This window comes from Oryctolagus cuniculus, chromosome 10 (genome assembly GCF_051225735.1).
Source record: "Oryctolagus cuniculus isolate XC-2025 breed Fujian yellow rabbit chromosome 10, ASM5122573v1, whole genome shotgun sequence".
NCBI lineage: Eukaryota > Metazoa > Chordata > Mammalia > Lagomorpha > Leporidae > Oryctolagus > Oryctolagus cuniculus.
In genome coordinates, this window is record NC_142876.1 from 102,097,035 (window position 1) to 102,110,365 (window position 13,331).

The following is a 13,331-nucleotide window of genomic DNA, read 5'->3' on the forward strand; positions in this document are numbered from 1 at the left end:
AGCCCACACACATCCAACACATAATCACACACAGTCACATAAAATCCCATAGCCACACACAGCTGTGTCCACACACATACCCTTAAATACCTTCCCATTCACTATGTGCCCACACCTTGACGTAACTCAGCATGCATCCACGCATCTCACACACAAACTTCCTAGAGATTGAAAGGATACAGAGGCTGTGGAAATGCTCCAGGTTGGAGGAGTCTCGAAAAACAACGCCCTGCAATACCTGCGCACTGCAGAGCCCCTTCGTGGAATAGGCAAAGCCGTTAGGAGTCCTCCCTGGGCCCCTTGCATGGACACCCTCAGCATTTTCTGAAACTCTCAACTCCTACTGTCTCATGAGACTGCCCCCACCTCACTCCGTGCTTCCACTTCCCACACCTCGGCTGCCTGGAGACACCTTAGCTTTCCCCTGCCTGTCTGCACGCAGGCCCTGGTGCCTCCACAGGCCTGGAGTGCAGGACTGTTTTAGTGTTTGAGCAAAGGGCCCAACTTCCATTCCCTCCCATCAGTCAGTCACCACTGTGCACAGGCTCTGGGCAGAGGAGGCAGGAATGACCTCCCTGGCATTTCCTGCCGGCCCCTGGGAAGGCAGCAGCTGAGAAAATAACTGGGGCAGGGTCCTACAGGCCTGAGGGGATCTGGGCAGGGCCCTAACACTGACTTCAAGCTTCTCCAGCACCCCGTCCCCCAACCCGCTGACCCTTCAGAGCTAATGCAGGCAGGTGAAGCTGCACCTCCTTCCCCCTCTGTCATGCCTGCCCCCCAAAAAAGGCTCAACCCGCGATGCAGCGCCACCACTAGCCAGCCCATCAGGGAATCATCCCGCCCCTTCCTCCCCTCCGCCTCCAGGACTCCATCCCCGCCAGCCTCATGCTTGGCACTCTGGCCCACGCTCCCTCTATTCTTTCTACCTCTCCTTTGGCCACTGCTCCCGGGAGGAAAAGGCCTGGCTGCTCCCCTCTCCCCCTCCCCAACATTGGACATCAGATCCAATCTCCCACTGCTAAAACCATCACCGTCTCCCCCCTTGCTCTTCAGGTCCTGGACCCGTCCATCCCTCCACTCCCACCCCCGCCCCACCCCTGCCTGCCTGCCTGCCTGCCTGCCTGCCTAGAATGCTCCATGTAGTGTTACAAGGCAGGCCCACCACACCTGTCACTGTGCCTTTGTCAGGCTGTCTCCCCCACCCCCCCAGGCTGGGCTGGGGCCTGCTCCCTGACATCCCTGTAACACAATGGGCATCACTTGTCCGTGGAGCTCACCATCCAGGGCTTTGCTGTCAGGGAGAACTGGCAGCCAGCCCCCGGGAGATAGCAAACTCTGAGTGTATCCTTAGCAAAGCACCTGGTCCCTTCCTCCGTGTCATCTCTCTGCGACCGCCTTAAGTGTCGGAGGGCAGCAGGTGTGCTAAAGACCTGGGGAGGGCCCTGAGAAGTTGTCTTGGACCTCCTGGCCCTGCTATATCACCTCACACTTCCTTGATGGAACAGCTCTCCCACCTGCTCCCCTCTCGGTCACACACACACACACACACACACACTCCTAGAGCTGGTGACAAGGAAGAGGCAACACAAATCAGTTGATCCCTGGAAAAGTTGCTTTCACACAGTTTATTTTTCAGAGTCCAGAAGCCTGAGCCAGGGCAGGGCAGACCCTAGTAATCTGTCCTGGGTGCAAGTTTCGGCAGCAAACCCTGGATTTTCTGACCAATTTTTTTAAGCTTTTCTTTAATCTTGTTTCTAAATTTTCGTAAGCGCTTGCGCAGCCCAGTAGGTTCTGGGGACTCTTGGGCCTGTACACCAGGAAGAAATGGACTCCTTGTGAGACTGCATCCAGAGACAACCCAAGACCCCTTTCTACCTAACCTCCCAGCCCGGGACACCCCAAGAGCCTTGGGGCCTCAATTCACCCTCTGGTGTGACCTTTGGATGGTGTGGTTGAGTCCCTATACCCAATAAACAGATGAGAAAACTGAGTCCCAGAGAGAGCGAGCCCTCCCCCATGGGCTTTCTCCGGGCTAAGAGCTCATTGCTCCAAGTCAGTGGCTCTCAGGCTTCAGCAGGGGAAGAACCTCCTGAAGTGCCTTTGAAAACAAACTGCTAGGCCCCAGGAGGTCTGAGTGGGCCCTGGGAACCTGCATCTGCAACAAGTTCCCGGATGAGGTCCGCACTCGGAGAACCACTGCTCTAAGGGAATGCCCTAGAGATGGGGTTCAAGTTGAGGAGCCCAGGGTGCCCCCTGCATCCCCAAACAGCCCACTCACCCTGTTGCAGCGGATGTCAAAGGAGTCCCAGGCCTGGTACCGTGTCACAGTCCCCACACACCGCTTCACCAGCTGAAAGGGAAAACTCAGCAAACTGGAACCCTTGCTGTGACCTCCCAGCCCCATCCCAGAAGCCGCTTGCTCACCTCCTTGGAGGCTCCCACCCGGCCCCCAGCCTCACCCCATCTTCCTTGAAGTCACACTGCTCTGGTAGCTTCCATGTTGTCCGGGGGCACTCCGTCTCCTTCACCGTAAAGCTCACAGGCTGCGGGGTGTATGGCTTCGCATCCTGGCCAGAGGGGACAATGTGGAGACCAGGCTCAGCCCTATCCTTGCCTCCTCTGATCGCCTCCCTCACCCTCCCCACTACCAAACAAGGGAGCAGCCTTCCAGCAGCGCCTACAGTGCGCCAAGCCCTGGGCTGGGCACTGGAGGACTGAGCGCTCCCTGAGCACACAGTGGGCGCGAGCAGCCTCAGAGTGCCTCTGAGGGCAGCCACGGGGCTTCTTGGAGCATGGGTTCACTGGACCCTCGAGGGATTACAGGATACAGAAGGAGAATTAAAGCAGTGGGAGGCACAGGCACTTCCCGGAGCCAATGGCCCGATCCTTGTCCCTGGGGCCTGCAATGGGAGGGGCTCCTCTGGCACAGCAGGGACTTTGAGGCAGGAAGTCCTCTTCCTGGGGGAGCACAAAGAGCCCCAGGAAGTTTTTCTGGGAGATCAAAGGAAGCTCTGTGTGGCCAAGCCTGGCTGGAGCAAAGCCACCTGAAGCCTGGCCTGGCTGGGGCTCACCTCCAGCGGCTGGGGGTCCATGCTCAGGAGGCGGTAGAGGTTGGCCTCTGAGGACTGCTGGTTGAAGGCATCCACAGCGCGGAGCACAGCCTCCCGGTAGGTGAGGTCCTGGGCAATGGCTGGGGGCATCAGCAGGCCCAGCAGCAGCAGCAACAGTGACCACCAGGCCAGGGAAGGTCCATGCTTATGGGTCTCCATCCTCCCCAAGTCTGCCTCCCCTCTGTCCCCAGGAACCTCCTTTATACCCGACTGAGCCTGATGCAGAGGCCCAGCCAGGGCCCTTCCTGACCTGCCCGTCACTGGCTGCCTGCCAGGGTTGGGGCTGGGCTTGCCTCAGCCCCTTGCTGTTGCCTCACTGGCTTGCTGGGCAATGACCCGGTCTGCCTGTGTGCAGGATGAAGAAACGGTTTCCTCACCTCCTGGCCACTGTCAGTCTCTCCTGGACCCCACAGGGATGGTCACAGTCAGGGTGCTGAGGCCCAGACATGTACTGTGGTTGCACACTCAGCCAGAGCAGGAGGAAGGAAAAGGGGGCTGCTGTGCAACCTGGTGTCACAGCCCAGATGTTGCCCCATGGCCTCTTGGTCAAGCAGGACTTGCACATCAGGCCGTCCATAGCAGCTGGGGAAAGACTTATCCGGGGCACCCAGCCCCACAGGACTCTGCTGGTCCCTTCACCTTCCCAGCTGCCTTCAGGATCTCCAGGAAGCTCACCTGGGAGAAAAGCAGGTGCCGGTGCCAGGCCTCGGACAAGGATGAGCCTGCCCACCCTGCACTCCTCTCACACAGAGCCCCTGCCTGGCTGCCCAAAGGAGATGTTCTACCCTGCCCAGGGCTGGACTCTCCTCACACACATGGAATCAGTCAGAGCTCCCTGGAACAACCCAGGAGTCTGGTCTGGAGGCCTTGCCTTCCTTCTCCGGATCACGGCCCAGTGTCTAGGCTTCCCAGGTTTCAGGAAGGTACGTGCAGGTCAGTGTTCATGTGAGGTAGGGACGCTCACTCAGACCCTTAGAACCCATGGCTGCCCTCTCTCCCTCTAGGGAAGGAGGGAGAGGCTCCATTATAATGCTTCTCTGTCGCTCCCCCTCTTCGTGGAGGAACGACACAGGACCCTGCGCTGTTCTTTCGTCTGCTCGGCCCTCCCCGGGTTTGCTGCTGGTTCTTCCCGGGTTGGCTACTATCCCTTCCACCTCCGTGGAAGGGCAGTTCCCCCTGGCCACATTCCCCACTTCCACAGGGGAGCGGCACACCGCCGGCCGGCCGGCTCTTCTCGGGGGCTGCACAGGTGTTCCCCTTAGATGTTCCCCATAGATGTTCCTGGTGCATGCCGTCTCTCTCCTCCTTTATAGTCCTCCTCTGCCAATCCCAACTCGGCTGCCCACACGCCAAGTACGCTGCTCTCCTTCAATCAGGAGCAAGTCCTACAGTTTATTAGTTGAACTGGAGGCAGCTGTGCGGAAGCTGTTTACTTCTCTCCCAGCGCCATATTGTGGGAGAGCAGATGCATAGAATAAGTCTTAATTCCAGTAACTCAGTCTAGTCCGGTTGCTCCCCACACTTCTCCATCTGCAGGGTGGCCTGCAGACTCTAGGGGAGAGCAGGCCAGATGTCCCTTCCCTCCATCACTGACCCCTCCCAAGAGCCTGGGCAGTGCTGCCCCCCCCCCCCCGCCCCGGCCACGTCTCTCTCTCTCTCTCTCTCTCTGTCTCTGTCTCTCTCAGATCTCCATCCCCTCTGCTCTGAGTGGATCAGCCCATGGCTGCAGAATAGGTACTGCAGACCTAACAGGCAGCTCCTGCACCATGTAATCAGGGTACTTGGACCCCTGAGGGCTGCCAGGAGCTCTGGGAGATCTTCGACGGGTTAGTGGAAGCTGGAGCCTCCTCCCCAACTCAGAACCCCTCCCTCACTAGGGAACAAGACCCATTTAGCCCCTCTCTCCCTTCCCTCCACAGCTCCCCGTATGCAGCCCTGGCTGTCCTGGGCGAGGCCCAACCTTTGTCAGGACGGCCAGCTGGTTTGAGCAACAAAGGACCATGCAGACAGCTTAGTCCTCCCCTCGGGGAGCACAGGCGACAGGGTCCTGGGATGGAAACTCTGGGAATCTTATCTGTCCCTAGCCTCTCTCTGTGGGCAAGCCCCTGTCCCTCTCTGTGCCCAGAGTGCACAATCAGCATGACAGAAAACCAGGCCCCGGCAGTCAGAGCTCCTGCACCAGGCTGCCTGAGCTACAGTCTGTCTGCCAGGACCAGCTGTGTGGTCTTGGGTCCCTACCTGTGTATCCATGCTGCACCTCAGTCTTCTCATCTGTAAAACAGGGGTGATCTTTATAAGGTCTTGTTTATAGAATTATTGTGAGCGTTAACTGTCACACAGAGTACAGTCAGTACAGGTGAGTTGTTTTTGTTATTATTGTGATATCTTGGGTTAGTATTTCAGAAGCAAAAGTGCAGCCCAGGAGGTGCTAAAATGGAGGTGCCCATAAAATGGAGGTGCCCATGAGTGGAATCACTCAGGAAGTGAGGGTTTTTGGGAGCCTGCATTGTGACACAGTGGGTTAAGTTGCCGCTTGGAACACCAGCAACCCATATGAGTGTCGGTTCAAGCTTTTTTTTTTTTTTTTTTTTTTTTTTGCCAGGCAGAGTTAGACAGTGAGAAAGAGAGACAGCAGGAGAGTTATAGACAGTGAGAGAGAGACAGAGAGAAAGGTCTTCCTCCTGTTGGTTCATTCCCCTAATGGCCGCTACGGCCAGCGCTGCGCCGATCTGAAGCCAGGAGCCAGGTACTTCCTCCTGGTCTCCCATATGGGTTCAAGCTCCATTTTCAATCCAGCTTCCTGCTAATGCACCTGGGAAGGCAGTGGAAGATGGCCCAAGTGCTTGGGTCTCTGCTATTCACATGGGAGAGCCTGGCCCAGCCCTGGCCATTGAGGACATTTGGGGAGTGAACCAGTAGATCTCTATCTCTCTGTGTCCTTTTCTCTCTGTTATTCTGCCTTTTCAAGCAAATTAATTAATAAATCTTCAAAAGATAAAATAAAATGGTAATTTCTACCAAAGGTGATTCCCAAGACCCCTTTGTACTTTTATGGAATCAACTCGAAACAAATGAAGTTCTCATGGTGGAACTTCAGGTGCCAGCTTCAGTAAACTCTTTTATTACAGATTCTCAAATTATTATGGTAACAACTCCCAAGACCAACCACTACAAGAACCCCTCTTTGCCACACTGGCTAAGTGCACATGTAGGTCACAGGCCCACTGGAACCCCCAGCGACAGCAGAGCTCTGGAAGATGGAATGGAATGGAAATGGAAGACATCCCAGCTTGCTCATTAATTTTTTTTTTTTTTGACAGGCAGAGGATTAGCCTAGTGAGCTGCGGCACCGGCCAAGCCCATTCTTAATCTCCTGCTCTTCACTCATCAGCCACCTGATCAGACAGCCCACCCCCTCCAATGGAGCCCAGGTGGGCTTCAAACTCTGCCAAGCAGCTAAGCAAGGGTGGTGCAGGATGTGGCCCCGGTAGCAGAGTTGGTTCAACCTTTACTTCTACACACAATATCCCCTTCTTGAGGCTCAGTTTTCTTGTGCAAAAATTGACAATAGCAGTGCAATCCTGCAGGATGGCAGTGCGCTGGAGTCAGGTGTACGGTCAGAGACGCGGGTTTCCTTCTCTATTCAGAGCAGAGTGTGCTTACCCTCGGTGGACGACAGAGGGCGCAAACCACCGGTTCTTCCCGGACTCCGGACCACTCCCCGTGGCGGCTGTGACTTCCTCTCACTCCCAGGACTGTATCCCTTAGGAGCCTGGAGTGAGTGGATTACCAACTGTGTGACTTGGAACAAGTCCGATCTGCAGGATGTGAATGAAAGGCACTACAGTGTTTGTGTGGCTTCAGTGAATGAGACAGCTCATGGCCACTGTCAAGTTCTGCGCTCCCCGAGGCATTTTCACTAGCTGGGTCAGTTGTCAGATCTCTGCCGTGTATGGCCTTAAACCAACTATTTCCCAGCAGACACTGATGCACACATGAAAGCTTGGGAGCTGGGCCCCCTCCTTGCCAACACCACCACCCCCAGGCCCAGGCTCCGCTCCCGACACATTGCTACTCAGAGTCAGCCTCTCCAGGAAGTCCGCCCCCTGTGCCCCCCAGTTTGCATCCTCTGCAACACTCCCCACTGACACCCAGCTGGGAGACAGCTCACCAACCCTCTCCCCTTTAGTCTGTTCCCAGGTGGGACCACTGTCTCCTCAGGAGTCCCAGTAGCCTGGGCTGCCCTATTAGACTGGGATACCCAGGCTCCCCAGGCCAAGGGCTCCCTGAACGTGATGATCTTGTCTGTCACAGACAAGAGCTCCCGAGGCCAAGACCCTGCAGCCTCCTCTGCCCACAAGCTCCCTAGGGAACAGGACCCCCTCTTCCTCTTCAGCCCCCTCTCAGGACTGGCACTGGGCTCAGCCCTCAGAAGGGTCCAGGTCTGTGAGGGCAGCTGCTAGCAGGTCCAGAGCCAGGTTCGGGAATCATCTGTCAAGCAAAACCACCCAGCACAAGGTGTTAATGGGTAATTTCTGCAGACTATGCCCTTGTTCCCTGGAGTGACTTCTGAACGGGGCCTGGGCAGGTAGCCAGGGAGGTGGAGTCTGTCCAGCTGCAGAGACAGATCTAGATACTGCCCAGAGGCTCCGACTCCCAGGAGCCCCATCTTCTGCTGGTGAAGGGGTGCAGTTTAAACCACAGCTTGTCTCTCCTGATCCAGGAACATCCCCTAGGGCCAGGGGCCCATTGCATAATCCAGGTTTCCCAACCCAATGCTTGCCACCTGTGAGAAAGATAAGGCCTCAACCTTCTCGCCCGAGGACTTTGCCCTGAGTCCTCCGCTGTTCCCAGCCTTTGTCAGCCGCCCATAAATCTTGAGCAACTCCGGCACTTCGGTGCCGTCTGGTGGCCAGGGACCATGTGCCAGGCTGCCTGCCACTCTCCTTCTGTTTAGTGACCCAGAACCACACCACTGGACTCTGTCCTTCCTCCTGCGGCTCCTCCCTGGCCCCAGCCCCAGCCCTAATCAGCTTCCCTCTCGCGGTTTCCTGCTCCACAGACCTCACTCCTTGCCACTCTCATGCAACAAGTTACCTGTGTTGGCTAATACTGTGGTCAGAGGCACAGGTGGCGATTTAAATTTCAATTGAAATTAAGATGAAATAAAATTAAAAATCAGTTCCTCCATCCCTTTAGCCCCATTTCAAGGGCTTAACAGTCAAAGCTCCACTGGCAGGGAGCTGGCCGGAGGAGGCCTCAGGTGCCTTGCTTGTCTCTACTGGCCCCCGTCGGCATCAGGAGGGTACACGCAGGCCCTTCCAGTGGGGCTTACTATAGGAGCACCCCTCTGGCTGCAGAAGAGGGTGAAGTTTCTGGGAGCCCCCCAGTCATGCCTCGTGGGGATCTGTTGTCCACGTCTCACACCCATGGTCACTTCCGCCAACCAGTGTTTCCCAGAATGACCATGAAGATCTTCCCCTTGCCTCGTAGGGGAGGTCAGCAGCCCATAGCGGTGGCTCTGAGTAGGTCAGGGCCCACGAGACAGGTCCCTCTGGGTGCTATTCTGAGCCAGGAAAGTGCAGCAGGAATTCCCTGCTCTGCGTGACGATGGCACAGAGGGTCTCAGCAACCGCCTCCTCCACATTTTAGTCCCTTGTTTCTGGATGCAGCCTGAGGCCCTGAAAGAGAAGAGACCTGAACCAAGGTCTCCGGATGAGTTTTGGGCAACTGTCCAGCCATTGCTATTGCCATTCATGGAGTGTGTAACCTCAGCAGTTGGCTTTTCCAGGGTCTGTGCGCCTCTGGGGCTGCACGGGTGAAAACAGGCTAAGGCAGTAAGTTAAGGATTTGGCCAACACAGAACCTCTGGAACAGACACCACCCAGAGGCTGCAGCCAAAACAGCGTGCCAAGATCAGGACACCCATTTCCCTTCCCTGAACACAGGCTGGTTTGATCCGAGCTCAGAAGGAGGTGAGAGCCCCCAAGAAAGCCTGTGTTTGGCAGCTGGTGGTGGGGAGGGGTGTTGTCTCCTAAACACAGGGCTTTGGTTTTGCCAAGTGGGGCTGAATTAGAGCCACTGAGAAAAGGCTGAGATGCAAGCAGATCTGACATCTACATCAGGATCAGCTCCAAACAAACACAGAAACACACACACAGGAACCCTGAAACTGGGTTATGCAGGAGGGGTAGAGCTTTCTGTCCTGTGACACTGCCCAGCTCTGGGCCCTGAGCTCTGAGCAGAACGGGCCTTGGAGAGGCATCTCCCCAAGAGGCAGCCAGGGGGCCAGTGCTGTGGCATAGTAGGTAAGGCCATTGCCTGCAGTGCTGGCATCCCATATGGGCGCCAGTTCGAGACCCGGCTACTCCACTTCTGATCCTGCTCTCTGCTATGGCCTGGGAAAGCAGTAAGAAGATGGCCCAAGTGCTTGGGCCCATGTGCCCGCAAGGGAGACCCAGAAGTTCCTGGCTCTTGGTTTCCAATTGGCCCAGCTTTGACTGTTTCAGCCATTTGGGAAGTGACCAGCAGATGCAAGACCTATCTCTGTAACTCTGCCTTTCAAATAAATAAATAAATCTCAAAAAAGAAAAATAAAATGTTATGAAACATGGAGGAAGCCAGCCACAAAGGACCACCTAGTATATTATTCTATTTATATTACATGTCTAGAATAGACAAATCCATGGAGACAGAAAGTAGATTAGGGGTTACCTAGGGGTGGGAGCAGGTCCTGGGGGGACAGAGGGGGTGACTGTTAAGGGGAGGAGGTAGGCACTTCTTTTTTTGAGTAATAAAGATGAATTAAAATCTACTATTGGGGGGGCAAGTGTTGTGGCATAGCAGGTTAAACAACTACTTGGAATGCCTGTATCCCATATTAGAGTGTCTTTTTTTTTTTTTTTTAAAGATTTATTTATTTATTTGAAAGGCAGAGTTGCAGAGAGGCAGAGAGAGAAAGAGATCTTCATTCCACTTCCTGTAAATGCTCACCCTGGGAGGCAGCAGCAGATGATGGCTCAACTACTTGGATCCCTGACACATATGTGAGGGACCTGGACCGGGTTGGAGACTCCTGGTTTTTCCCTGGCCCAGCCCTGAGTGTTGCAGGCATTTGGAGAGTGAACCAGCAGATAGAAGATTCCTCGCTGGCTGTCTCTCTGCCTTTCGAATAAAATGAAAATAAATATATATTTAAAAATTTTAGTCTTCTAGGGGCTGGGGCTATGGTGCAGAAGGTTAAGCCATGGCTTGCAGTGCTGGCATCCCATATAGGTGCTGTTTTCAGTCCCTGCTGCTCCACTGCTAATGCAACTGGGAAAGCAGTGGAAGATGGTCAAAGTCCCTGGGCCCCTGCACCTATGTCGTAGACCCGGAAGAAGCCCCTGGCTCCTGGCATCACCCTGGCATAGCCCTGGCCATTGCAATCATTTGTGGGGTGAACTAGTGCATGGAAGATCTCTGTCTCTCCTTCTCTCTCTCTCTCTCTGTAACTCTACCTTTCAAATAAATAAATGAATCTTTAAACATTTAATCAAGAAACTCAACAACAAAACAAACAACCCACTTAAGAAATGGGCAAAGGACTTAAACAGATATTTTTCAAAAGAAGAAATCCAAATGGCCAACAAACATATGAAAAAATGCTCAGGATCACTAGGCCATTAGGGAAATGCAAATCAAAACCACAATGAGGTTTCACCTCATCTCCATTAGAATGGCTTTCATACAGAAATCAACAAAAAACAAATGCTGGCGAGGATGTGGGGAAAAATGTACCCTAATCCACTGTTGTTGGGAATGTAAATTGGTAAAGCCATTATGGAAGACAGTGTGAAGATACCTCAGAAATCTGAATACAGGCCTACCATATGACCCAGCCCTCACATTCCTGGGAATTTACGCAAGGGAAATGAAATCACCATATGAAAGAGTTATCTATACCCCCATGTGTATTGCAGCTCAATTCACAATAGCTAAGACGTGGAAGCAACCCAAATGCTTGTCAAATGAAGACTGAATTTAAAAAAAAAAAGGTGGAATATGTACACCATGGAATACTACACAGCAATAAAAAATGAAATCTAGTCATTTGCAACAAAATGGATGAATCTGGAAAACATCATACTTAGTGAAATAAGCCAGTCCCAAAAGGAAAAATACTGTATGTTCTCCCTGACCTGTGATAACTAATAGAGTACCTAAAAGGCAATCTGTAGAAGTGAACTTTGACACTTTGAGAAGCGATGACTTAACAGCCCTTCTTTTGACTATTGAAGAAAAGCTGTCTTTTTATACTATCTATTAAACTCTTTACTTAACATAGAATTAATCATATGTGTATAAAGTTAATTGAAAGTAGAACTTAGTAAAAAATAAGGGTGAGAGGGAGGAGGAAGAAGGGTGGGAGTGTGGGTAGAAGGGTGGGCATGGTGGGAAGAATCACCATTTTTCTAAAGTTACAATTATGAAGCGTATGAAGTTTGTAACTTTAAAACTGTATAGTTCTGCATACATTCCATGGACTTACTTCTAAGGATACAGTTTGAAAACTTGCCATGGGACACTAAATTCTCTTAAGCTGGGTGGTAAACGTACCATTTTAAGTGTTAAAGTGATTGTATGAATAGGATTAAACATCACAGTGGTCATATAGAAAGAATTAAATGTTAAAGTGATCATATAAATAGGATTAAGTGTCTGGTAATAATAATAGATAGAATTAAAAAGGAATGAGTGCTCCAACATGGGAAGCAGTCCATACAGCAGACTCATAGAATGACATTCGCTTTAAGTAGCACTCTGACCTCAGAATCAGCCCTTCTGGCATTCTGGTCTAGCTAAAAACCCCATGAGAGCATTTCAGGCATGGGAAGCTAAGACACTGTGGCAAAAAATTCCTACATGAAAGACCTACATGGGTGAGACCCTGGTGGAAAGAAGTGGTCATCAAAGAAAGTATTTTTCTCTGAAGGGAGGAGAGAACTTCCACTTTTCTTATGGCCTTGTCTAAATACTGACGGAGTTTGTGGATTCAAAAGGCTTCCATAGCCTATGTAGCTCATGTCAAGAGCCTTGGTGATCACTGACATCATACATAAGAGTGTTAATTATTAAAGTAACAACAGGAGTCACTGTGCACTAACTTCCCATGCAGGACCTCTGTCCTCAAAGAGTTGTACTATGAGTTAACAGTAAAACTTGTTCTCAAAGATTTGTTTTATTTTAGTATATTAAGTGGAGGATATTCTTATGTCTCATAAGTTTTTGTTATGTCTACATGTTCAACTCCATTGCTTGTTTTTTCAGGTGCTTCCTGAATTGATGATAAAACTCATTCTCAAGGACTTACTTTCTTTTAATGTATCAAGTGGAAGATATCCTTAAGCCTCATAAGTTCTAGTTATGTCTAAGGGCTCAAAGAAGATGTATTCTTGGGTGCTTCTTTAAAGTTAATTAAGTTTCTAAAAAAAAAAAAAAAAAAAAGAAGTGGAATTAACTTTAAGTTGCAATGACTTTGAACAGCCCTTGTCTTGACTGTTGAGAAACAGGTCTTTTTTTTTTTTTTCGTGCAAACTTGTTGAACTCTTTACTTAGTATACAGTTGGTGATCTGTGTATAAAGTCAATTGAAAATTGATCTCAATGGAGAATGGGACCGGGAATGGGAGAGGGAGGAGGAGGAAGGGTGGGAGTGTGGGTGGGAGGGCGAGTATCTTGGGAAGAATCACTATAGTCCTAATGTTGCGCTTATGAAATGCATGCGGTTCATATTCCTTAAATAAAAGGTTTCTTTGGGGGAAAAAAAATTTAGCCTTCTATCCAAGCATTCATTATCCTTCATCAGCCAACCTCTCCACCTTCCTCATTTCCTGTGTTTCCCCACCTGCAAATAAACACCTTAAACTTCCAAATACATCACACTGGCTTCTGCGTCCAAGCCCTGCCCAGGCTTCTCTCTGTCCCTCCTGAGACACCTGGATTCCTCCTCCAACTTATCTGAACCTAGTCTGTGTCAAAGTCAGACCAAGTCCCACCTCCCCCAAGAATTGCCTCCAACTGCTCCTGGCCCAGAGGGAATTCATCCAGTCCCTCCCTGGGGCCCTGAGGTGTACACACAGACCCTGGCCAGCCTCTCCTCAAGGGAGATGATCAGAGTAGAAAATCATTACTTAATCATTACTTAAATGATTACTCAATCATTTAAAAATGATTAAGACAA

General features: G+C 51.8%; 1 protein-coding gene across 3 annotated transcripts in view; it reads right to left on the reverse strand.

Moving 5' to 3' along the window:
- Window positions 1–1,594: 1,594 nt before the first annotated feature.
- CAMP (cathelicidin antimicrobial peptide) overlaps window positions 1,595–13,331 on the reverse strand; it is a 28,596-nt gene continuing 16,859 nt past the window's right edge. The window contains exons 2-6 of one of the 3 annotated variants that reach the window (XM_089304873.1): window positions 5,349–5,381; window positions 3,072–3,190; window positions 2,460–2,567; window positions 2,279–2,350; window positions 1,595–1,807 (exon numbers count right to left, since the gene is read on the reverse strand). In XM_089304873.1, the coding sequence (XP_089160999.1) occupies window positions 1,670–1,807; window positions 2,279–2,350; window positions 2,460–2,567; window positions 3,072–3,190; window positions 5,349–5,381 (470 nt within the window). In that variant the 3' untranslated portion in view covers window positions 1,595–1,669. 3 annotated transcript variants of the gene reach the window in all.